Source organism: Coptis chinensis, chromosome 7 (genome assembly GCF_015680905.1).
Source record: "Coptis chinensis isolate HL-2020 chromosome 7, ASM1568090v1, whole genome shotgun sequence".
NCBI lineage: Eukaryota > Viridiplantae > Streptophyta > Magnoliopsida > Ranunculales > Ranunculaceae > Coptis > Coptis chinensis.
In genome coordinates this window covers 67,457,157-67,482,511 of record NC_141462.1, presented here as the reverse complement: position 1 = coordinate 67,482,511, position 25,355 = coordinate 67,457,157, and the positions used below count along the sequence as shown (strand labels likewise).

Here is a 25,355-nt window from a genome sequence, read left to right as displayed (position 1 = left end):
AGATCTTCTGACTGATATAGGGATGCTGGGTTGTCGACCATTTCTACTCCTATGGTGCCAGTTAGTTGCAGACGAGGGACCATTATTGTCAGATCCATCAGCTTATCAACGCCTTGTTGGGCGTTTTATTTATCTAGTTAATACTATACCAGACATTGCCTATGCTATGAGCAGAGTTAGTCAGTTCATGCATGCTCCACGTCAATCTCATATGGATGCGATTGGGCATATTCGAAAATACCTAGAGTCTTGCCACGGCTTAGGTCTCTTCTATGCAACCGGTTCCACGGGGTCCCTTAGAATCTTACTAATCGATTCGATTATGGAGGTTCTATCGGCCGAATCGTTCCACTACCGCTTATGTGCTTTTTTCGTGGGAATCACCTTATCTCATGGAAAAGCCGAAGCGATCTGTTATCTCGGATCATCTGGCGAGTTCGGCATATCGTCCCTTAGCTTTGGGCACTTGTGAGATTATGTGGTTGCAATCTATTTTGAGAGAGCTTGGTTTTGCACAGTTTGGATCATCCGTACTTCACTGTGACAATCAAGCTGCCATCCATTTAGCTTCAAATTCAGTCCTACATGCGGACTAAGCACATAGAGATTGATGTGCATTTTCTGCCGGAGAAAGCTCGTTCTGGGATTGTCTCCCCGTCCTTTGTTAGGACTAAGGCACAAATTGCTGATACTCTTACCAAACCAGTGGGACCTGCTGATCTTCGCTCTTCCATTGGCAAGCTGGGTCTATTGGATATCTTCGCACCAGCTTGAGGGGGAGTGTTGTAATATTAGTCCTATTGGGCCTATACTTGGGCCCAACCTATGTACACTGTAACTCTGTTATTATAAATAGAGGATGGGTCTCACTTTGAGACCCAACTTTTACTGTCTCTCTTTCTACAACTATTTAATGGTGGGCCACTACTTGGTAGAGATTATTTGTCAGTTAAGGAAATACGTTCATTACTTTTTAGAATCACGTGCTAAGCCATATTAACATGGTTTATATTCAGAAAACTGTGTCAGGTAAACTGACAGACTCGATTAGGTACATAGTGATATAATTTGCATATTGGGGTAACTTGGTGATTTCATTATTACTATGTTTCAGGCCATGTTGGACCAGGCCCAGCCCATTTAGGTTAGGTTAGGGTTGAGGAGGGTTTAGGTATTAGTATAAATAGAAGGGTTAACTAGTATTACCCCCCCACTAGATGAGCCAATTAGGATTTCCCCCCCACTAGATGGGAAATTAGGGTCTCCCCCCTAAATACACACAAAAAAAAAGTCAAAGTGGGTTGACCGAAATTTTTTTGTGTGTATTTAGGGGGGAGACCCTAATTTTCCATCTAGTGGGGGGGAAATCCTAATTGGCTCATCTAGTGGGGGGTAATACTAGTTAACCCTTAATAGAATAGTGTGCCTCCATTAGTTCTAGGTTGTTTTTGGTTAAGTTATTTGATTTATGAAAGACCGTTTTCATGAGTGTTTTTTAATGAAACCATTTTATTGAGTGAATTGTTAATTGATTGATGCTTCCGCCAATCTTAATTCACATCACACAAACATGCTATGCAAATCATTTTGGGTTTGCCTTTTTATTTTCTAACCATTCAAGAACGAGAAAAGGAAGAGGAACAAGAAAGAAAAGTGAGAAACAAGGAGAGAGAGAGAGAGAATAAACTTATTCCTTGTCTAGTTACAATTGAATGAAGAGAAGAGCTGAAGAGAAGAGTGATGATAGAGAGAAGTGTTCATCCATCCATCTAATTCACGAGCTATAGTTGAACTTGCGTGGTGTTTGGGGTTAATTTAAAGATAACTTTGCTAATCTTATCCTTATAACAATAGGAATCATGTGTTCATTTTGATAGGAGTTGGGATAATCGAGTCTGAAAACAAAGTATTAACACACTAGTGTCCTCGAATGCAAGTATTTACAGGATGCCGTCTAACACTTAGTACCAGTGTTGGACATCGAGACGTGCAGGGACAGGACCCAGGTAGGGCTGAGAGTATTCAGTTGGATACCCTCAATTTCTGTACAATGTCAAACACAATACAATACTCTACTTTATCCCATTGGACCATCAATAAATACATAAGCCTTTGCCTACTTTAAAATCATTTGTATACTACATCTACATCTAGACCGAACATTTCAAAATATTCTTAAGTTTTAATTTATATTTTCAAAATTTTCTAACTTATCGAGCTGTTAGTACCGATTTTCAGATAAGTGGATTATAGGTCGAATACATTCGAGAAAGTTCCTGTGTCCATCACTGGAGACGTGCATGTGTCAATGTAATTTAGGAGCTAAGTGAGAGAGGAAAGGAATTACAAGTTATGTTACTGCATTAGCTTGAGGCATGTGTTTTTGCTGACGTGTTGCTATTAGTTGGAAGACGACTCAACTAAACCTAGTGTGCAACAGTATAACCGAGGCAAATAAACGACTATTTTGACTGTATATCTCTGAGAATGATGCAACATTGTCATTTAGTTAACAGTATAGGGCTATATAAAATGAAGCATATGTTTTAAAAAGTGATACCACTCTCACGAAATGCCAGACTCATGGATGCTGTGGTTCATAATCAGAAGAAAACTGAAGAAATCCGGAATTTAGTGTAAGAGGGGACGGTTATCTCAGTGGAGGCTTTCAGTTACTAAAGTCCTGACTGCAAAATGTCTTTTCCTTGGTAACATCCTGTGTTGTTCATGTTTTCAGTTTATATGATTTCTCAAAATACAGTTGTGTATTTTTCAGTGAATAGTTTTACATGAAACTTTCAAAATCCAATTTTACCTTTTAACTTCTCCAGTTGAAAGTGTGTTTTGTCCTGAATTACTGTGTTGCCCCCCTTTCTGTTCTTTTTCTTCCATTTGTTTTGGCAGTATCCATTGACCTTGACCTATTGATAAGGTATGGTCATAGTCCTTCAGCAAGGACATGAAATTTGATGGTTTGTATTGAGGAGGATAGGTTTCAAATATGGTTCCATGTTCCGTGTTCTTGCATTTGATGTGCCATATCTTATTTTTACAGGCTTCTGGCAGATCTGCCAAGTTCAGCATCTTGGATTGACTGCATCGGTGGAATTTATACCGTCTGAGTGGGAAAACACTGAACCAAGAAAGAAATGTGCGTTTAGTTTGGGTGCTAGTGGTTTAGCAGCCTTGTGGGGAAGTGGTACCAGAGATTTCCTTATTGTGCTGCTCAAAACAAAACTAGACTTGTGCATCACTATTTTCAAGACAAAGACGCACTGAAAATTCTGCTGTGTATCTTAGAGTAATGGTTTTCTTGTCGACACAATGTGCGTTTAGTTTGGGTGCTAGTGGTTTAGCAGACTTGTGGGGAAGTGGTACCAGAGATTTCCTTATTGTGCTGCTCAAAACAAAACTGGACTTGTGCATCACTATTTTCAAGACAAAGACGCTCTGAAAATTCTGCTGTGTATCATAGAGTAATGGTTTTCTTGTCGACCGTACTGTGTAGTGAACTTCATGTCCTTTTACAAGTGTACATTAGGCAATCCTTATTGGATTACTCTGTTTACTATTACTCTTGAGTTCTGATTGGTTATCTTGATTTCCTTATCTTTTACAAATAGGTGCGTTATGGAGTTATGCTTAGGAAATGTAAGGACATGTATAGTTGCAGCTATTTTTTGGAACAATTTTGAATGTTAACATCGTTTTCGGGATATACTGAAAAATATTTCTCAAGAAAAGTATTTCTTTATCATTTATGGAACTTCTTTTTGGATTTTTGTTTTTAGGTAAAAGACACGTGACAACATCTTCATTGTCATATTTTGCCTCGCTGCATATTTTGCTCCCTGGTAATCCTTCTCAGGAAGTGCTTGCGTTTAGGTTTAGATGATGCGCGTCATTGACTTTAAGTTAGTGAGCAAACTGAAATTCGAATAGTGAACAAAGAATTCAGGGTTGGAATTGAGTCCAAACTACAGAATAATGTAGTGCTAGTACCTGATGCCAAAATCAAAACTGAACTATCACATTCTTGTTTCAGTTCCCATTTGTTAGGAACTTGAACTGGTAGAGAAGTTAATGTCAGAACGACACATTCGGGGGACCATTTAATTTTTTTTTTTTTTGTAGCACCTCTCATTAATTGTTTCTGGCATAATGCTTCAATACATGTGAATGATCATCGGCTGAAATATAAATTCAACAAGAAAATAGAGTGGAGTGAGCGTAGCGAACGATTTTGGGAGAAGGGGGGCTATGCGAGACAAAAACCAACTTGGTTGGTTTCTGTCTGTCTGTCCTCATCTTCTCTCTTATTTTTTTTTCGCCCAAGTACCTTTCTCCTTCACCAATCTCTCTCTCTCTCCCCCCAGATCACCCAACTCTCTCTCTCCGCCGCAGCTCCGCTCACTCCCCACTGCCACGCGGTATACTAGTACTTTTGTTTGGTTCCAAGGTTTGATATGAAAGCACGAAGACGATACTGGGAGTAGAAGTGGTCCTGTTCACAGGATTGACAGAATCCAAGTCGTGAAATCATCATTATGGATCCGAAAGAAACGTTGCTCACAAGAGTCCCCGAGTCTTGCACAGAACAATGTGCTAAAAATCATCGTAACTGGTGACAAATCATTAGTTAGTGACAAACTGACAATAACACTGACCAGAAGAACTTTTTTAAGTAGAATTGAGGTGCCACATTCAACGCAAGTGAACATTTGTCGAAGCAAAGAACATTCAAGCGTCGCGCTCATTGTTGGGTTGCCCTGAATGTAGTTTACTAGTAGTCTAGTACCATACTGAACTTTGGAACATGAACACAGAACAGACTTGCGCGTAAAATCAAAGTCAACCGTGAGCCCAGATTCTAAATGACCATATTAGATGGATCCAAATTGAAAGTGCCTTGGATAGTTGGATCCCTTCCTGCCAAAGCATTTTCTGTGGGTCACTATTGTGAATTATCTGCTGGAATACTAGTATCTAGAAGGATCCCTATCTAGAATTATCATACTCTGATCGAAAAGCTTTTCGTGTGAGAGGTTGAAATTTATTTTGTCATCCGGATGTAGGATTCTTAGAAACCAGACATGATCAGGTGGATTTCGAGAGAATACCATTCCTGCCATAAACTGAATCTCCTAATGTGTGGTTCCAAGAGTGAGAGACTTATCTTGCACAGTTCGTACAACCATATTATTGGCATTGGTGTAGAAGAGGCAGAACTCGGATTTATTATAAACATTTTTATCTCTTATGTAGCAAAAAGCTTACCTAGTTACTTTTTCTTTTCCTTGGGTAGTTACAACAAAATTGTTATTAAGGTAAGGTCGCCTATTACTCCTTGAATGGTCCATAAAATGTTATTCAGTAGTCTCAAATCTCAACTGGTTCGATAAATGATTGCAAATCAGCTCAAGCATGGCTCCTTTGAAACTTGCTGGAGCTCGATCACGTAACTTACTGAAGTTGCAAAACATGAACAAACATAAGCTCTTTTTGTTTTCGTCTTAGCTGAAGCTCATGCATATAGTACGTATCTGCAGGCTGCAGCTCAGCATGGCCTGAACAGATTAAAAGCTCCTTTCACAAAGGACCCGAGACAAGCTTACTAATGTTACTATAGCATGTCAGGGCTTCAGTTTCTACTGACAATTGATAAAAAAAAAATCAGTTTTCTATACGAGTTTGATGTTAAAACACAACTTGGTTTGTCCATGTTGAATCAAATTTCTTCATATTTTTTATGTAAAGTTTGTCAGGTTTCCAATTTTATACTAGAAATTCTTATACGGAGTGGACGAAGGATTTGGTTGTTTATAAGGAGTTGGTAAAAGGGTATGTGATGTGGATGTTGAGTTGTCATGGCATGGAATCCTAACAATCCCGTGGAAGATGCCAAGAGGACACCTGTACCACAAAATAACTACTGTCAATGAATCTTCCCTCATCTCATCTCCACCAATCATCATCTATCTCTCACGTGGGACTACTGGCCCCCCACCAGCACTAATTCCACCCCCACCACCTACTTATATATCTTGCTTCATCAATATTCATAATATAGTTTACTGATATATAGTTTGATAGCTAAACATTCAGTTAGAAATATTTTCAACTATAGTTATATTGTTCTCCATCAGCATATATCCAATTTGGTACTTATCTATAGTAGTGCTAGGTGATAGATATATATTGTTTGTTTGAGTGTAATCAAGGTGTACGTAACGTATTTAATCATGGGGGACTCTTCTGCTTCATATATTCGTATGGTATGCTTCTAATAAACTCGATTACATGTGTGAACATTTGGTTCGTCTTTAAATTGCTAATATAAGGATATGCATAATGAGGTAAAGCATGGATTTGTCAATACGATTTGAGTTTGACATTTGGTGATGGTACATGTGTATACAGGTGCAACACTTGATAGAGAAGTGTTTAATGTTCCATATGAATGAAGATGAGTGCATGGATGCTCTTTCTAAGCACGCTAATATCAAGCCAGTCATAACTCGTACAGGTATGTAAGCTAAGTCACTTCTTGCATCTTCCTCCTTACGAAAGCATTCGTGCATCTGTGAAAATATCATATATGTACATAAAACCATGCAACAGTGTGGAAGGAGTTGGAGAAAGAGAACAAAGAGTTCTTTGAAGCGTACAAGAAGATCAACAGAGAGAATCAGATGTCAGAAGTTGAGACCACACAAAAGATTTTACAAATTCTATCAGAAAACTCCACCCCTAACACCATCAACACTTCTTCCAATATTCACCATGATGCATGACTGCAGCTAGTACTATATAGTACTCTCTAGTCTCTACCTGGTACCATATCCCAAATAAGATCTCTCTATTCAAATAATACGTATTCAAGAGTAAAAATAATATATGATGAGTTGGTGGAGTATGTAATATAGAATGAAATGCAAGGTGGATTATATTGTTTCGTTATTAGAATCAGAAGATGGAAGAAGCTAACAAGGTGCAATATCAAGATGTTGGATGCTGCCATGCTGGTCCCCTTTCTAATTCGTTATGTTGTTAAAAACTTTTGAAGAATATAAAGTGAGAGAGGTACTAGTGCTGTATTGTTTGTATTAATTGAAATTGTATTTTTATGGAACAGGGAGACTTGTGAGTTATTTTATATAGATTAGTCGTAATCAAACTACAGGAAGTTGAAAAGCGTGACGTTTCTGATTTGTTCCTTCCTGCAACAGCGGAGACTTAAACATTGTGTCCATGGCTCCATGCATGCATATGACATGTGTAGACCAGTGTTTAGAAAACCGGACCGGATCGGTGGTTGAAACAGGGTCCGACCAGAACCGATAAATTTTCTGTTCGGGTCAGGTAGGACCATCGATTTAAGTTTAAACTGTGGTTGAACCGGCTTATTATTATTTTTTTTTTGAAAAATTGATAATGTGGGGAGTTGAACCTAGCATTTAAACCAAATAGTCCAAACTCCAAACAAACATGCTACTATGTGTTTCTTGTATAAGAAATTCATTTTGATATATAATACCAATTAATATTGAATTAAAACATATATTTATTCATTTTATTATTTTATTATTGTAATTATTAAAAAATTTACTAAATAAACATCAATCGGTCCGACCGAGTCGAACCATGGTTGAACCATTTTAACAAAAAATCGGTTCAATCACCGGTTCGGTTTTCAAAACATTGGTGTAGACACGTGAATGTTTGTAGGTCGGCTACTATCCTCCAGACCTCATATATAAGATTGTTAACAATTAAATTAAGAATTTTGTGTTGCAAAGATATGTTAATTATATTGGGATGGGCTTAATGGGTCTTGATATTTTAGCAACCATTTGCCGAAATAAACCCACCAAAATTTAAAATACACTTTAAAGTAAAGTTAGGGTTTATAAGAGAAAAAGTGTGAAACAAAATTGGTTGCTAAGGCTTGGAATTTGGTGCCTCTCTTGAGAGAGCTTTGGAAGAAGAAAGACTTAGTCTTCTCTTCATTTGTTTATGCCCAAACTCTTTGGTAGTTGTCTACACCATTCAAAGTTGTAGAGTTGAGAGAACATTGTTGTGAGGAGAGAAAAAAAAAGATTTGTGAGTTTCTTTTTGGGAAATTTTGGGGATTCTTTGGAATCAAGGTGAGAGCTTATTGTACTCTTTTAAATATTTTCTCTATTGAAAATTTCTTTATTTGGTTGTGGATTAGGCGCAAGCTAAACCACGTAAATCTTTGTCTCTCTTCTCTTGGTTGTTTGTTTGAATTGGTGAGTAGTTTATATTATTTACTACATTATTTTGGAGTTATTTAGTTGATTTCATACAACGCGTAATTGTGGGTTGTTGCTTCTACCACGTTTGATAAAAGTTGTTCGCTTCCGTTGTATTGGGTTGGTGTGCTCCATAGTTTTTGGGGTACAACAAATTGGTATCAGAGCCAAAGGTTCTACCTTGGCATAATTGGTGGTTGTTTGTGGTGGCCGGAAATTTGGTTGAAATCAAATATTTTGGTTTCATTGGTTGTTTCTGCATTGGTAGTGTTTGAAGAAATTTTCGAGAGTGTTTTTCTTTGGTTGTTGGTGTTTTAGGCGTTATGGAAATTGAGAATGTGACAAATATGTCAAATTCTATGGTTGGGACTCTTGTTGTGATGGTTGATATCGAGAGTTTAGATGGAAACATCGACTTTGATATGTGAAATGGAGGTTGTTGATTTGTTGGCCGTAAATAGTTTGGATGATACTCTTGACAATAAGCCAAGAGATATGAAAGTAGACGTTTGGGAGATGTTGAACATGAAAGCTTGTGATGTTATCCGGTATTATCTCACAAATGAATGGAAGTACTATGTCATTTCAGAAACCTTTACGAAGGATATGTTCAAGACATTGGATGACAAGTACATTGGAAGGACCGTAGATGACCGACTCTATTTGAACACTGGTAGTTTGATTGGTTCTAGGCGGAAGTCGTCGAGAAGTAGAAGAGCTCTTGTGAAGAATGAATGTGCATATTGTTTTCGTTGGAGACATTGGAAAAATAAGTGCCCCAAATTGAAGAAAAAGTTGAATCATGCACGTTGTTGTAAAGATGAGATTGTGGTTGAAAATTTGTTGTTGTCGGTTACATCTTCTATTGGTTGCTCCACGTCATAGTGGATTTTAGATTTTGGATTTGGGTTGCTCCTACCATATGTGTCCCAATAGGGATTGGTTTGCTAACTTTCAGGAGTTAGATAATGGTGATGTTTTGTTAGGAAATGGCCATGTCTGCAAAATTGGTGGAGTTGGAACAATTCGGTTGAAGTTAGAAGATGGAATAATTAGAAATTTGGTTGATGTCAGGTATATTCCTGATTTGAAAAATAATCTCATCTTATTAGGTGTTTTAGAGTTTTGTGGGTTGAAAATTATTTTATCTGACGGAACTCTAAAGGTTGTTGCCAGTGACGTGTGGTAATAAGAGGTACATAACGAGAGAGCTTATACTTCCTAAATAGAAGTGTGGTTGGGGCAGGTGGAGATAATTCTCCTTGTTGTTCAGTTGTTGGAAATACTACTAGGAGAAAAAATTGTGGCTTTGGAAATAAATAGAAGATTGTTTCATTTGGGAATTTTGATTCGGATGTGGAAAAGATATCGAAAGAGGTGGAGATTGATGTCGCTCCTTGTTATGAGAAATTGGTTGGGTAAGCAGCTAGTGAAAGAAAATAAGCCACTATTGTTGTTGAAAATACTCAAGTCCATGAGTATACTGTAGCTGCAAAGCCATTTGTTCTTGTTGGAAACCATACGAGATTTCGGGGTATTGGAATATCTCCAAATCCTAGAGATGGAATTAAAACATCTCATGATCCGAGAGGTGGTATTAGAACTTCTCTAGTTGACATGGAAGTGGAGATGATATTTGGTACTTTTGACCCCTTTGTGTTGAAGTTTGTTGGTGATCCCTTGAGGGACTCACGCCCTTCCGAGCATTGATATGGACATGATTGTTGATTGACCCCTTTTTTGGGGGGTATGGAAGAACTACGAAGGCTTGATTCATTTACCGGGTACGTAGGTAACCACTTTGTGGTGCAGTCATTATTGGGTCCTTAAGGACATTGATGGTTGGATTGGTTGGTTCTCTCTTTGATGTTTGTTGGTTGGTTGGGTGTAGCGCTTTGGTCAGTTTGGTTTGGTGTAACGGATTGGTTTGCTCGAATTTGAGAAATTCTCGCCAAGGTGGATAATTGTTGGGATAGGCCTAATGGGCCTTGATATTTTGGCAACCATTTGCCGAAATTAACCCACCAAAATTTAAGCTACACTTTAAAACAAAGTTAGGGTTTATAAGAGAAAAAGTGTGAGGCAAAATTGGTTGCTAGGGTTTGAGATTTGGTGCCTCTCTTGATAGAGCTTTGGAAGAAGAAAGACTTAGTCTTCTCTTCATTTGTTTATGCCCAAACTATTTGGTAGTTGTCTACACCATTCAAAGTTGTAGAGTTGAGAGAACATTGTTGTGAGGAGAGAAAAAGAGAGATTTGTGAATTTCTTCATGGGAAACTTTGGGGATTCTTTAGAATCAAGGTGAGAGCTTATTGTACTCTTTTAAATATTCTCTCTATTGGAAATTTCTTTATTTGGTTGTAGATTAGGCGCAAGCTAAACCACGTAAATCTTTGTCTCTCTTCTCTTGGTTGTTTGCTTGAATTGGTGAGTAGTTTACATTGTTGACTACATTGTTTAGGAGTTATTTAGTTGATTTCATACATTGTAGTTGTGGGTTGTTGCTTCTATCGCGTTTGATAAAGGTTGTTCGCTTCTGTTGCATTGGGTTGGTGTGCTCCATAGTTTTTGTGGGGTACAAAAGCTATATTAGCACCTCGATCTAGCACTTCAAACCTTAGGACACATTCCAATGCAAATGCAAGTGCTATATATACTACAGGGTGTTAAATTAGATCGTGTTTATTCATTTAGCCTAAATTTAACACCCGATGTGTTCACAGACATATTGGAGGACAGTACAATTATACAAGCACCCTTGTATAAAACATCAACTGTATACACATCATCCCATAATAACCAAAGGACTAACTTATGTGTCTGCCTTTTCTATCTGTGTTTGCAATTGTTCCTGTTTCGACCAAATATGATCAAAACACTAAGTGGTGATGAAAGAGATGAAGAACGTTAGAAAAGTAGTTAGAAAAGTGATGGTGATCGGAGAATGATGAGACTGTACCTTTCGGTTGCCTACGTATCCAAATTATCGATGGGATCAAGTCTCAAGAACGTAGTTCTGTATGAAAAATAGTTTGATATTTATATCTGTAGAGTAGAGATTTCTTGTAGCTCAAGTAATTGTAATTGAACCTAACTCTTAATTGATGATTATTTCTTTGATATGAAACGAATCTAGACATAAATTAATGTACGTAAGTGGCAAGCCATGTGGCTAACTAGGGTTCAGTCCTAGACACATGAGTTAATGGGCCTGTACATTAATATATGATATTGCAAATTGGGCTTTAGCCCGGTTAATTAAATGAATAAAGTGGAGACTCCTACCAATAGACATTTGCCACTTAGGTGGGGGTCGACACAGTTCCCATTACAAAATACAAACACAAAATGAGTCCTCCTGATGAATTGTTTCAACTCCATTAATTATTGTTATTGTGGAGTCCTGAGCAGCTCCTAGACAATCCCAACCCCGATAGCAGCTTTTTTAAAAGGAGATACTCTTTATGGTTATGTCCTACTTTGTATCTTGTTATAGGCTGCTATAAAACTTGAGAAATAATTCTCACATTCATCACCACTGCTCCAGGTCAGGCCACCAATGAAAAGAGCGGTCATGCACTCATGCATATGGTGAAGCCCAACATTTATATTAGATTAGATAGTAGAAAGCTACGTCCCTACTTGTATACACTACAGGTATTAAATACGCATTGTACACTTGATTTGGAAGGCCCATATAACACAATTAAGTCAGTTGTTGGTAACAGTGGCAGTATATATAGTGAAATACAGTAATGATCCCAAAAGTTATGCACATTCGAACTTCAAATTGGTATTATAACATATAATATAGTATATAGTAGTTAGTATCTAAAATCTAGGTATGACAATATTGTAGAAGCGAATCCAGGCTAGAAGTCACTGAACAGATCGACCATCTAGAAGACGATTCATATCGGTAACTCATTCAGACTGCAATTTATATATCCAAATGCAGCACCAGTTTACTAGTTAGCTATTACTTTACTACGTTTTTCTTTGTTCAACTGAATTTCTGAAGTCATCTGTACGAGTTTACAACCATTAACAGCTTACTAAAAGCCGGACAGTTCGAGTCAATTGCAGAAGTTCAGCGTGTGGCGGTCTTAAGCACATACTATACGTATAACCAACAGCAGCTTAAACAGGAACAGGATTCAACAGACATGCAACAGTTACTAGAGAGAACAAAAGGATGATACATCCTCCATCAAATTGGGATTACAACAGTTGGACAAATATGCTTACTAATTTCCTATACAATATCCATAAGCTCATGCGAAACAATTCTACCAACTTCTTATTTGCTGATAACATCTTCATCTTCGCAAATGGAGATATTAATTAGAGGTCTCAAACTCTTAAAGAGGCCCCTTACAGCCTTACTTCCTATCAATTTTCAGCAGGGCAGTTTTTTAACTCTTCAAAGAGCAAGCTCTTCTTCGGTGCTGTGACTGAAGCTAAGAAGCAGAGAGTGCATGGAAGTCTTTTTTGGTTTCCAAGAAGTACACTTGCCTGAGAAATATTTGGGTGCTCCGATCTTCAAAGGCAAAGCTAAAAGAGCTGAAGAGCTCACATCCAAGTTCTAGTTGAGAAAGTTGAAAAAACAAAAAAAAAAAAAAAGAGCTAGTGGGTGGGCAGGTCGAATGCTCTATTTTCAAGGTAGAGTGGTCTTGCACAATCTATACTGAACACAGCCTCCCAGTTTATAACATGTCACTTTACAAATGGCACTCTAAAAGAATGTGAAGCTGTATTAAGGAATTTCATATGGTCTGGGGATCCTTCTATTAGGAAAGGTATCACGCTGAAATGGGAGAACAAGAAATCCTCGGTGTGGCCTGGTCTCAGATGGACTCTTCATGAAATGGCCCCTCATTTGAGTTGGATTGTTGGGAAAGTAGATAAAGCTATGGCAAGATGATTGGGCAGGCACTACAGTAGCAGACAAGATTTTCGGGGTCAACTGGAAAGATTTTTCATCTCGAGTCTCTGACATTATCACTGCCAACAACTGGGATATACCAGCTCAAGTTTCCGCAGTCTTTGGTAGAGCTGGCATTGATGTTAGTGCACTACCACCTCCGACAGGTGAAGCGCATGATACAAGGATATGGAAACCAGCCAAGAACACGGTTTTTAAAAAAAAAAAATTAAGCTGGGGTTAAAACAGACCCCCACCTGTTATTATTGCAAAAGGTTAAACCTTACAAGCCTCCCTAAGAGTTAGATCATATCATTAAAAGGAGGAACACAAAGACTCTATACCGACAGGCTTCAAGCCTAACATACATAATAACATACTAATCGTCCTACAATCAAACCTAAGAAAGTAGAGTCTTTGACAATCGAACTTACTTCCTAGTCATGATTTCTTTAACAATCTTAGGATGATCTTTCCTAAGATGAGTCTGCACTTTCTCATAGTTGCAAAAGAAACCTTCGCAAACACAACACACATAAGTGAGTCCCAAAGTATCATCCAATTTTTTTTTGGTGTAGTCCTCAAGATTTCTCATTTTTTTGTTTTTCAGTAACGACTTTACTTTCTTCATCATTGCCAGCGTAGGCTCTACTTCTCCTGAATCACGCTCTTGGATCTGCTTGCTTCTTTTTGTCTTCATAGTAGTCCATTGATTTTGATCCTTAGAAGTCGCTACATACCTTGATGAGCTCTTTTGCAAAACAAGTGTTGGGGATATTGCATCCGTAAAAAACTCAGTCTCATTTTCTGAGAGATCATCATCTTCATCCTCATTTCCAACAACTAGCCCTTCATACATGTTTCGTTTTCTACTACATGGCAGTTGGTTAATCGAAATATCTCTAAGCCGACTCGGATTGGTGTAACCATATTACTCTTATCTCTCTGGTTACTTGAAGTTCCTCTTTGCGAAAAAGTGTTCACATGAGGAATATCCATAGTTTCACCAATCATATTTACTATAGGAGTTGTTATCTCAGCAGGCACATAAAGTACCAGCTGAAGTCCAATGGAAGGATCGGTTCCAGTCTCATGTACACCAGTATTAAGCTCTTCAACCTCTGTTCCATTCCCCTGAGCACCACTACTCTGGCTATTTGGTTCATGTTAGGCAGTTGTACCAGTGGGCTGCTCCCTGATCTTTTTCCCTCTATCATTTCTTATGCAACATGTTCCTACACCTTCAGAGAGGGCACTAGGACGACTCCTAACTCTCAATATTTTTCTATTCACACCTTCTCCACTTTCATTGCCAACATACGTTACAGTATTCCTTATAACATTCTCATAGCTTACATTGGCATTAGGAGTCATTCTTTCATTACGCCTTCCTTTCCGTGAACCGGTTACATTGTTAGCATCAAATCCGAAAGATTGTACAAGATTGAGTCTACTTATTCTTCCACTTTTTTGTTAGTGGTATTCAACCTCCTTGAATTTGCATCACCCAAACATTTTCAGTTTCATACTTTCATGCCCAAACTTTTGACACTTCTCACATCTTTTGGGATTCAAGGGTACTCAAATGAGATGATTCGTTCATCTCCCGGTGCTAGTTCAATTGTAAATGAATCGAAGCTTGGCGAAACATTTACCTCGATACATAGTCGAGCATAATCGATTTCGCTTCTTTTGCTTTGTAGCTTCATCGGCTGAAAGGAATCCCCACCTTGCTAGCTACTTAACCCCAAACCATCATCAGTCCATAACTCCTTAGGGACGTTGTAACATTTAACCCACATAGGGATTGTTGTTACCATTGCTCGCTGTTTTTCAACACCTCGAGTCCATGGACTTATGATAAAGCAATGACCACCAATAAAAATTGGACCTTCCTTTAAAACTGCTTGACGAGCTTCATTGCTTGAGAATTTGAAGTAGAACATATCTTTATCCTCAATAATCTCAAATGACCCTTTCTCTTTCCATCGTTGTTGAAAGACGTTTTTCACATATGGGAATGAGAGGCGCTATTCTATAAAGAATCCCACCACGTAGTCACTCCATTCATTACATCCTTGCATAATCAAATCCATCGGTACCTGAGTAACACCATTCACTTCTTGTAAAGGCCTTAGTGTTTTTTTTAAGAGTAGACGCTCTATTTTGAAGGAATAAGCTACTTCATGATGATGCAAAAGGCACTGAAACAACTGGTGGAATTCTAGCTGAGGAAGGTGCTACCACTGAGGAGATAAGTCGCTCAGACGGTGTAGCATCTGCTGAGGGGGAAGGACCAGCACAAGGAGGCTGAGGAAGTGAAGTTGGATGGGAAGGAAGAGGAGGAAAAGAAGATATACTGCTATCCATCGATAGATCAGTCGAACTCAGAGATATCCATATTCTCAAATGAGAACGCGGTCTTTACAGTCAAAGAAACATTTGAAGTTGTTAGAAAAAAAGGGTCTAAGGTCAGCTCGCACAGATGGGTCTGGTCTAAGCACACAACATACTCACCCGAGAGTAGCAGGTCAAATGGGGAATGCTTCAAAAGGCAGTTACCAGTGATGATTCATGATAGTGTCAAAAAGAAAGGGGTACATCTTGCTTCCAATTGCAGATTGTGTAACAAGGAGAAAGAGAGTGTCATCCACATGCCATGGGAGTGTGATACTGCTAAGTTACTATGGTCTTGGTTAGCTGACCTTTTCAAGATCACTCTTACTAGCTTGGACCTTCAAAATGTAATGAGAGCGGCAAAATTACTCAGTCCTATAAGGAATGAACTTTGGAATGCAGCAGCAGTTCAACTTGTGACACAAATTTGGAAGACAAGAAATAAAATTTTCTTTGATGATATGAAGTTGAATACTTGACACATGAAGAAAGAAGTTATTAAGGGAATCCAAACAGCGGGATTGCTTTTCTGAGCACAATGCTTAACTCCCAACATGACCTAACTATCCCCGCACTTCATTAACATCAAGGGAAGAATTAGATGATTAGGTAGCATAATAGAAGTTTCATGGAATCCTCCACTTCATGGCTTTGTAAAAGCAAACACATGCAGACGGTGCATGCATTAGGCAACCCTGGTAATCGGGAGGAGCAAAGGCCATCTTTGAGGTCCTAATGCAGAGATATTGGGCGCATTTTAGCTCATGGTTTAGGAGTCACCACCAACTATGATCTTTGAATGCACAACTATTGTTCTTCAGTGAAGTGGGTCGGGGAGAAGAATTGGAAGCGATTATGGATAGAGAGTGACTCAATTCTGCTGCTTTTGCCTTCAAGAGTGACTCCCATGGTTTTTGTTAGCTAGGTGGAATAGCGCAGTTCAGAAGCTTGAATACTGATGCATCTCTCATACCTTGAGGGAAGCAAATTTTTGTGTCCATTTGCAACAAAGAAATGATCTACATACTATGGCCCTTGGTGACCCACATGGAGTATTACAATATCACCCTACATCACAACTATAGAATGCCCATATAGGACATATTATAGATTTGATTAGGTCTTCGATCCAGAACTCCATTGTTGTATCTAACATGCTCTTTTCTTTCTTTGCGGTAACATTTTTTAATTTGTTATCAATAAAATACCTTGTGTGCAAAAGAGCTCTAAATACTTTCTTTCTTTCTTGATACAACATTTCTCAAGTCCGATCATCCAAAACCCGTGTAATCATCTAAATGTGCAACAATAATAGCACATCAACTTCATGAATCTAAACGGCGTGTCCTTGAACTTGGACCTCTCTCCTTTACCTTGTTCAACGTAACTACGCCTCGTGAGGGATAGGCATTCTTGCCTGCCACATCTTGCTCAATGACTTTTGGTGTTGATGACCGGACTGAATTTCTGCCCACTTATGCAACTCATCGAAGGTGATAAAGAAGAGAATTCATTAGCCTAAGTATCTTAATCACCAAGTTATTATCTTTTCGGCCCTATTTCCATTTGTCTTTTTCCGATATCACCAAACGTATCTTGCCTATTTTGGGCGAAGTAGGCATTTTCAAAATAAATGATCTGTATGGTTCTGGACGAACTTAAATGTATATTCGGCATCTTATGTAAACGAATATAACTAACTCAATTATCATCTTAATTAGGAGAAAAAACTACTTACAGAAGTTTAAAGTGAAAAGCAAAGTAACGTCATCCTATATGTTCGAGAGAAAAATAGGCTATTGGAGCAACTTGAATAGCCTTTTGGTCGTGAAAACACCTTAAATCATCTCTCATAGGATAAAGGCAAAATCAAGCAGATTACAAAAAAACTACCGAGTAAGAATACATTATGTAACGAAAGAAATTTTTTTTTTTTTTTTTGCTAAAAGGTAATTGCATTAAGATGGCAAAGAAAAAACATTATATATTTTGTGAGGGCACTGGGTAGACCACACCAACATATATTTCTGAAATTTTTAAGAAATAAATCTAAAATAAGTAGTGTTGATTCTCTACCCTATAAACAAAATTAAGTCTATTCTCCAACCATTGCTTATGGCCTTTTGCTAGGGTCGCTTCTTTCTTTGCACACAAGTCTGCTTCGAAATTTGCCTCCCTCCATGTGCTTGTTAGAACTATATCTACCTTTCCTTTAGTCCTTTCCCAATCCGCTCTCACTTTTCAGTGCACTGAGTTAGTTTGGAATGCTTTAATTGATGCCATGGAATCCGACTCCACCCATACTTTCGTGAACCCTATTTCAATTGCCTTAGTTATACCTTTAACAATAGCTTTTGATTCAGCCACATAGTTTGTATCTGAGCCTATTCCCCCAATGTAAACTCCAACAACTTCGCCTGTATGTTTTCTGAAAAGTGTTCCCCAACCTGTCAGACCAGGGTTGCCTCGAGCACAGCCATCCGCATTGATTTTTAAGTATTCAGGTGATGGAGCAATCCAATAACACTTAAGAATCATTGGTACTCGGCTCAGTTTGTTCCTCAGTCCCAAGGCATGAAGTGCTTCCAATTCCAGAGGGGTGTTGTCCATGGTGCCACCAGAGAGCTCATGTGGTCTTAGAATAGCCTTTTTGATATGTATTCTCGACTGTCCCTTCTCAACCTTCCCACCATCATAAAGAATTCGGTTTCTTGTTTTCCAAATATCTACAAGACAAGCAATGGTCAAAGTGAGACCATATGTCTTTTGTGAGTCCCACCTAAACATTTAATTTCCAAACAAATGTGTCTTGGGTAACTCTTGAAATCAATTTTAGAGAGATAAAACCTGATCAATTTTAATTCCATGATCAATGAAGAAAACGCCGAGAATCAAGACACGTGTCCGTTCAATAAGTTTACCATGCATGACTAATTGACATAAGTGGAGAACGAGAAAGATTAGATTCCAAGGCAATATAAAATAGAAAACCAATTTGATTCGAATAGCTTGGGCATGTTTACGAAGATAAACCCGAGCAGAAACTGGAATTGCTTTGGTCAACATTAATGACTTAGAGATAGATAGTCGTCAACGGTTGTGGGCATGTGGTGAATGAAAGGAAAAAGATCAAAGATCAGATATGCACCTTTGGGACGATATTTTGACCATGCACACTTTAACTTAGAATAGCATCACTTAGGAGTTGAAACCACCTAGTGCAAATCTGAAATACTACTACATGCATTCAACATTTCCACCCGTAACTACATACAAATCGACTTCGACAAAAACAATAGCGAGGCTAAACTCACAGAAATAACAAACACCGCACCTTAACACCACAGGTACAATAGGAAAAAATTAAACAGAAAGAACAAGAATTTCATGACAACAACACGACAAGCTAGTTTCTAACCTACAACTATACTTTATTTAATTTTAGGAAGGCCATGATGACACACATCCTTTGTCAAGGCGTTATTTAGCCTAAGCTTTACAACTGGTGATTAAGTGGAGGAGAAGGGGATATTTGATGAGAAAGATCGAGTTCGTTTTGAGCGAACTGCCTACGTATCTATCTCTCTTTTCTGGGGGAGAGTAGAATCAGGTCTGATCTAGTTCAAGTCGGGATATTTATAGCTGATGAACGTGGAAATCTTTCCAACACGTGTACTGACAAGCACAAGTGTATGGTTAAGATTGAGAAGGAGTGTATGAATAGTGTTGGTAGGAAATTTGTAATGATGGGGAGTGGTTATAGTGGTTCGTAATTTGAGTAATGGAATGTGCAAGTACGGCTTTGGCAAAGATTGCTTCTAGAAGATAGGCTGTGTCACGAGATAGAATGCTCTGCGTGAGGATGTCCGAGTTGATCTGTTCTGGACCGATCTCGTAGCTCGGGTGTGTGAGCTAATGATGTAGGTCGCTCTGAAGGCAGTTCGGGAACGAGGTCAGAGGTCGGTATGGTATTTTCGCTATGCTGGACACGTGCTTGATATTCCTGAATGAGAATATCACTCCCTCACAATCTTCATGTTTCAAACCTCCACATTCAACAAGATATTTTTCAGTAACCAAGCAACATGCATGTGATGGTAGATAATAGTCATTCTCTAGTAATAACAAATTAAAGGTACTTGGCATCAATTTTCTGATACACAAAGGATGACCCCCATAGCACGCACTTAATTCTACTGATTGTATCATAATATTACACTACTCATGTTGCAAACTCAGAGACATGGAACTATTGTCAACATTATATTAATGCATTAACCTTGGGCGCCCATCGAGCAATGAGGTACTCCTTTTTTGCACGCTTGCAGGTCTTTACATATGATTCCCAAGAGAAAAGCAATTGTAGAAAGATCAAATAAGATTAGATGATTTTTCTTTCATAGATAGTGACATAGTAAGAAGGTACACCTATGAAAGGATGCACTAAGGTAGTCGTACAAGATACAATCGTTGTTTTCAACGAGAAAACTAAAATGTGGAGAATATAATTGATATGCTAGTAGTTAAAACCGTGAACACATCATATCATGATGACGAGGAATAACTCCATGCTACTAAAGGATATCTCCTTAGCTTTCCACTATGTTATCTTGCCACAAAATTTTAATATATTTCTATTCAGTATTGCATTGATAAAGATCGATCATGAGGATGGTGCACTAAAATTATCAGCTACAGCGGAAATTTATTGTGATTTTTTTATTGACTTGGAATTTCTCATTCAACACAACTTAAAATTAAATTAGAGAATATGAGTAAATGAACTTTAGGTTATCTAAAGATTACTGTCCCTCAGTTATAATATCCATGTTGAAATTAGAGCAAATTAAGAAAGAACATACTTCAATTTTGCATAAGAAATAGTGTTTTGGATTTTGGGTACTTGAAATTTAAGTCTTTAGTAAGTGGATCCATATTCTATGGAATGTATAGAGTTTGGTCAAAGCATATGGAAAGAACTAGCCATGTAGCCTGGCCTATGGCCAGGCATGTTAATTTAAGGTATGTTACTTTATGTCTTTATGTTGGGTCTATTATTTGTGGGCATTTTTTTTTTTTTTGCAATAGTTTGTACGGATAGACCTGTTAATTTAAACCCTATTAATTTGTATTTCAACTTTTTATGTGGTTGGGTCAACGACTTTCAGATGGATATAGCCATATAGGACATGCTTTTATGTATTAGATAAAGTAGGTGTTAAGATTAGATAAGTAAGAACAATAGAACTATTTACATCCTCTCTTACATAAGATATTTATACACCTAATTTACTGACTTCAACCTTAGAAAATGGGTTCACTTTTATGTATTAGCTTAAGTTGGTAAAAATATCCTAAGTTTTCTCGTACTAAGCCCATGCAGATGGGGAAAAAAAAATATGTATAAAATAGTTGTCAAATAAAAAGGCAATCAGGACGATGCAATCATCTCTATGATTAAGCCTATGCCCAAAACAATCTCTATGATTAAGCTAAATAGGCCATTAATCTGAATCTAACCATATCTATTATATTCAACATGATTTTGGTGTAATATGTTTCACCTCTGCATTTTTGACTTAAATATATTCTTTGATATATGTTGTTCTAACCTTGATATATATGTTATTACTATTCCTTGATATATATGTTATTACTATTCGTTGGAAACTACTATTTAAGCCACAAAGAGCAAAATCAATGGGTAACTCGGCCAACTTTCCTAGCATGTGAAGGCATTATAAAATTTAGTCATTTATCTACTTGAATCAATAATAGAAAATAGGGCAGATTACACTTTAAAATTAATGTAATAGAAATATATTGTCATTAAAAACAATAGTTTTGAATCCACACATACATATAGAAGAAAACTATAAGTGAAACATCATTTTCTGAAATATAATATAAGACATAAAAAATAGACATTGGTCGCACATAGGGCAGACCGGCCTATATGCTATTTCAGCAAGAAAAGTTCACAATTGTCATGTGCATTGTAATTTGTACATCCGATATACCAAATTATTATGCTTGCCTATTTTGGCCATATATATAATATAAGTTACATTCCAAAGTTTCGATATCAGGGGCGGAATTGGGTTTTGAGATTACATCACACAATTGACTGAAGTATTGCTATACTAACACGTAATAATAAGGTTAATTCACTTGGAATGGCAAAAGAGTGAACATATTCATATAGGTGTGTAACTTTTTTTTACTGAAATTTGATCAATACAGTTTCCGGTAGCAAATCAAACACGTCAACTTCCATGGTTTATTAGCACCTTTGAAGGCTAGCCAACGCGCACCAACCCTAACTATGAATTGACATATTCATATATCAAATCTGGTACGCATGACATATGACCAATTAACCAAAACATTCTCACATTAAAACCGACATAAAAATCAAAACATGACTGAGCATTAACTAAGATAGATCGAAAGGATGACGACCACCTAATATCCTCAACACACTTATGTTCACTCTACTTGGTGCAACATTCAAATCTTATAAAGAAAGAGATTTATCATCCCCGGCCACTTGTCAGTAAAGTCCCAAGCTCATCATCTAAAGGATGATTCTGACTGTGTCCTCCAGAAACAGTGCTACTACCATAGCTGCTGCCACTTGCACCCCGGCCACCACTTAAAAAGTTATCATTGCCACCTCCAACAGTGACACCATACTCTCCACCGCTTCCACCATAACCACCAGCAATAGCACTTCCATCAAAACTGCTTCTACTACCATAGACACCACCTCCACTGTTGCCACCACTTCCACCACCACCACCATAGTCTCCGCTGCAATTGTGTAGTCCTCCTGACCGATCTGTTGCAAAATTTACCCTTATCTTTCAGCTATGATGTTCTTGTTAGTACATGGTCTGTATAACACTCTGTGCATTCTCATGAGATGCGTATTCAATGAAACCAAAACCTTTGAACTTGCATAGTCTCACGATCCATGATAATTCTTGTGCTTGTTCAAACAACTAACATATCGAATATCAGTTCTCACAGTGATAAACCAACAAAAAAAATCATAAAATCAAATAAATACCCTAGAGAAAATGATAAAAAATATAGAACTGCATTCATATCATTCTCTTTGACATCAATCAAATTAGTACAACTTAGTTTACCCATATAATTACACGCTCTTCTGTAAGGTAAGTCCCAACTAACCTAATGTGCAAATAAAAGCTTCTTTGTGCTTTGTCTAATATCTAAACAATTCAACAATGAATTCCAATCACAAACCAATATCATTAGTTCATTACCTTCGTAGATTAATAACAAACCCAATGCTTAACTTAGAGGTGGATAAATGTACCAATCTTCAATATAAATTTTCTAACAATGGCATGAGAAAATCAAACCTTCTCAAGAAATTGTAACTCCTTCCTTCGTTCTTTCAAGTAGTTGCCTCGTTTGCATTATATGTGCACTAAATGAATGATATAAAAAACATATTAAGGTACTAATTAAAAAAAAAAAAACATTCCATGGTACTGTTGACGCTCCATGATCAACTAAAGTACATGCCATATAAGCTCTTGTAAGGATAATGCCTACAAACTATACTTATAAAATGTATGAACAGGTTTAGACTTTAGACACATACATCAATATACACTCTATACTTCTAAAACATATGAACGGGTTTAGACTTTAGACACGTACATGAATATACACTGGTTCCCAATACGACCTCTGTATTGATTCTCACCATTAAACCTTTCTTGATTATTAGCAGTTCCCCTGCCGTTATTGTCACCATTATCCCTTCCTTGATTCTCACCATGACCTCTACCTTGATTATCACCATGAGTTCTTAATTGATTCTCACCACGACCCCTTCCTCGTTTAGGTCTGGGGTAGATAAACTTAAGAACATTTTGTGCCTGCGATACCTTTTTCACTTTATCAGCTTTAGAATTGGCATCCTCTTTCCGCTTTGCACCATCTTTTTCAGAACCTTGTAAACCACTATTCCATTAGAAACCAACCCTGATTGATGAATGATAAGCACCCAAAAGTGTATTATGAAACCCGATTGAGACATATAAATTTGGTTAATTATGTGTTTAATAATCATGAAATAAATATGTTTTCATACTTTTGCAGGTATTTGCAGTAAACATGGAAATATTGGTTAAACCTGCAATAAAGCACGAGGAACGGCGTATATATGAATTCTCCCAAGTCGCATACGAAGCATCAAACTTCCAAAGCTCCTACCTCTCGAACCGGGACTAATGCGACAAGAGAGCTACTCGGACAATCGTATTTGAACTCTACGATAGCGGGGAAGTTGTAAACCGCCCAAAATACGGGACCGCCATCGATCGCACATGGGCCCACTATACGGGGCCACAAGATTGGATGAGTCATCAATCATGGAGCATGTCAAGACAAAAATAACAAATTATTGGTGCAAAGTTGACACATTGCATGTAATAAATTAGATTAGGTGTTAATAATGAAAAAAGGCAAGGTGTCACTTTGTTTTAATGTGGTGGATAAAAATGAATTAATGTGGTTTGATGATTCACGTGGGAGGAAATGAGATTTCTCTCAAATGGAGAAGAAATTAGACAAAGGGTGGGGACACTCCATTTACTCCCTTGACTTATTTTCCTCACATGGCATTATTTTAGTTCCTTAGTGAAAAAATCATAAGTTTTTTAGTTTTTGTAAGAAGCTTGTAATAGTTTTAATGGAGAAAACACTTGTTTTCTTCTAGAAAATAAATATATCAGTGAGTTTGATTGTTTATCTTCTTCCTTTCTCTATCTCTCTTTTGTTTTTTTTAGTTTATAAATCATTGTCCCAAGGATCATGAGCTAACTTCCCTTTTTGGGGAGTTAATCCAACTCATGTGAGGGTAAATCAATTTTTGTTGGTTTGGTAGGTTGTTAGGAAGAACAACTAGCTCTACACCCTATCCCAAAATGATAGTTGGTGTAGTGTCTAGTTAGGAATCAAAGCAATGAGCTTAGAGATAAGTCATTGCTTAGTTCCACTTGCTAGCATGTGTGAGCTCTTAAGTGAGCCATACATGCTAGGGATCAAATCTTTACTTCCATTAGGGGCTTGTCTATGAGTCTAGGAAGGATCAAATAACCTTTTTCAAATCAACAACTAATGATAGTTTCACATGAGGAGGATTAACTCTCCACCTTTTTTTTTCAAATCTCTATTTTGGTATTAAGTGCATGTTTTCAAATTTTAATGTCTTTCTTAATGTTTGTGTAGGAAGGAAAACCTAGCATTAATATTATAACCTTACTCCTTAGTTCCCTTTATTGTAACATCCAATTTGTAGTTGTTCTAAACTTTAGGTTAGTTCGAATCCTTATTCCAACTCTACGAAACGAAGATCGTGAGTAAGGAACTTTGAGTGCTTTTGCATCAATTTAGAGAGTTCAAACCTCTAAGTAGTAGTAAACAAGCATATATCAAATGGCGCCGCTGCCGGGAAAAAGCCATAGAACTTGTGCTACAGATCGGAAGTTGCATCAAGGGGGAACCCCCATTCTCTTCCTTCCTTCCTTTCCTTTTTTTTTTTTTATTTTTTTTTTTTTTGGTTCAAATTAGTATTTTTACCTCTTAATAGACATTTCGCTCACACAAATTTTTCTTTCCACTTCCGGTACAAAAAGTTAGGACTGGGAAACAACAATTCAAAGCGATTATAAGAGTCTTTGTACAAAATTGAAATCATTCGAATTAACCGACACGCT

At 37.5% G+C, this 25,355-nt stretch overlaps 3 protein-coding genes and 1 long non-coding RNA gene across 7 annotated transcripts in view; 2 read left to right on the top strand and 2 right to left on the bottom strand.

Moving 5' to 3' along the window:
* Positions 1 to 3,048, bottom strand: part of LOC147488491 (uncharacterized) — a 31,242-nt gene extending 28,194 nt beyond the window's left edge. The window contains exon 1 of the long non-coding RNA XR_015201240.1: positions 2,816 to 3,048. This is a non-coding gene — a long non-coding RNA (uncharacterized LOC147488491). The remainder of the gene's footprint in view (positions 1 to 2,815) is intronic.
* The window catches only part of RAD51D (DNA repair RAD51-like protein), a 33,484-nt gene extending 29,727 nt beyond the window's left edge, over positions 1 to 3,757 (top strand). For all 4 annotated transcript variants that reach the window (XR_015201239.1, XM_086571102.1, XM_086571101.1 and 1 more), the window contains one exon: positions 3,056 to 3,757. Coding sequence is in view for 3 of the 4 variants with exons in the window: in XM_086571102.1 (XP_086427228.1) it covers positions 3,056 to 3,094 (39 nt within the window). In the remaining variant the exon portion in view is untranslated. The remainder of the gene's footprint in view (positions 1 to 3,055) is intronic.
* A 2,306-nt stretch (positions 3,758 to 6,063) lies between these two features.
* On the top strand, positions 6,064 to 7,132 carry LOC147488489 (uncharacterized). Its single transcript, XM_086574436.1, has 3 exons — positions 6,064 to 6,275; positions 6,421 to 6,526; positions 6,622 to 7,132. The coding sequence occupies exons 1-3, from the start codon at positions 6,243 to 6,245 to the stop codon at positions 6,792 to 6,794; spliced, it is 312 nt and encodes a 103-aa protein (XP_086430562.1). The 5' UTR covers positions 6,064 to 6,242; the 3' UTR covers positions 6,795 to 7,132.
* A 10,706-nt stretch (positions 7,133 to 17,838) lies between these two features.
* Positions 17,839 to 18,384, bottom strand: LOC147488488 (uncharacterized). The gene has a single exon (XM_086574395.1). The coding sequence runs from the start codon at positions 18,382 to 18,384 to the stop codon at positions 17,839 to 17,841; it is 546 nt and encodes a 181-aa protein (XP_086430521.1).
* Between the last annotated feature and the right edge of the window lie 6,971 nt (positions 18,385 to 25,355).

What these genes read in the sequence shown, in the direction of transcription:
- LOC147488489 (XM_086574436.1), top strand. Translation starts at nt 6,243, where the DNA reads ATGGGGGACTCTTCTGCTTCATATATTCGTATG. An exon ending in CTGCTTCATATATTCGTATG is followed by an intron (nt 6,276 to 6,420) that starts GTATGCTTCTAA and finishes ATGTGTATACAG; the next exon opens with GTGCAACACTTGATAGAGAA. An exon ending in GCCAGTCATAACTCGTACAG is followed by an intron (nt 6,527 to 6,621) that starts GTATGTAAGCTA and finishes ACCATGCAACAG; the next exon opens with TGTGGAAGGAGTTGGAGAAA.
- LOC147488488 (XM_086574395.1), bottom strand. Translation starts at nt 18,384, where the DNA reads ATGTTTAGGTGGGACTCACAAAAGACATATGGTCTCACTTTGACCATT.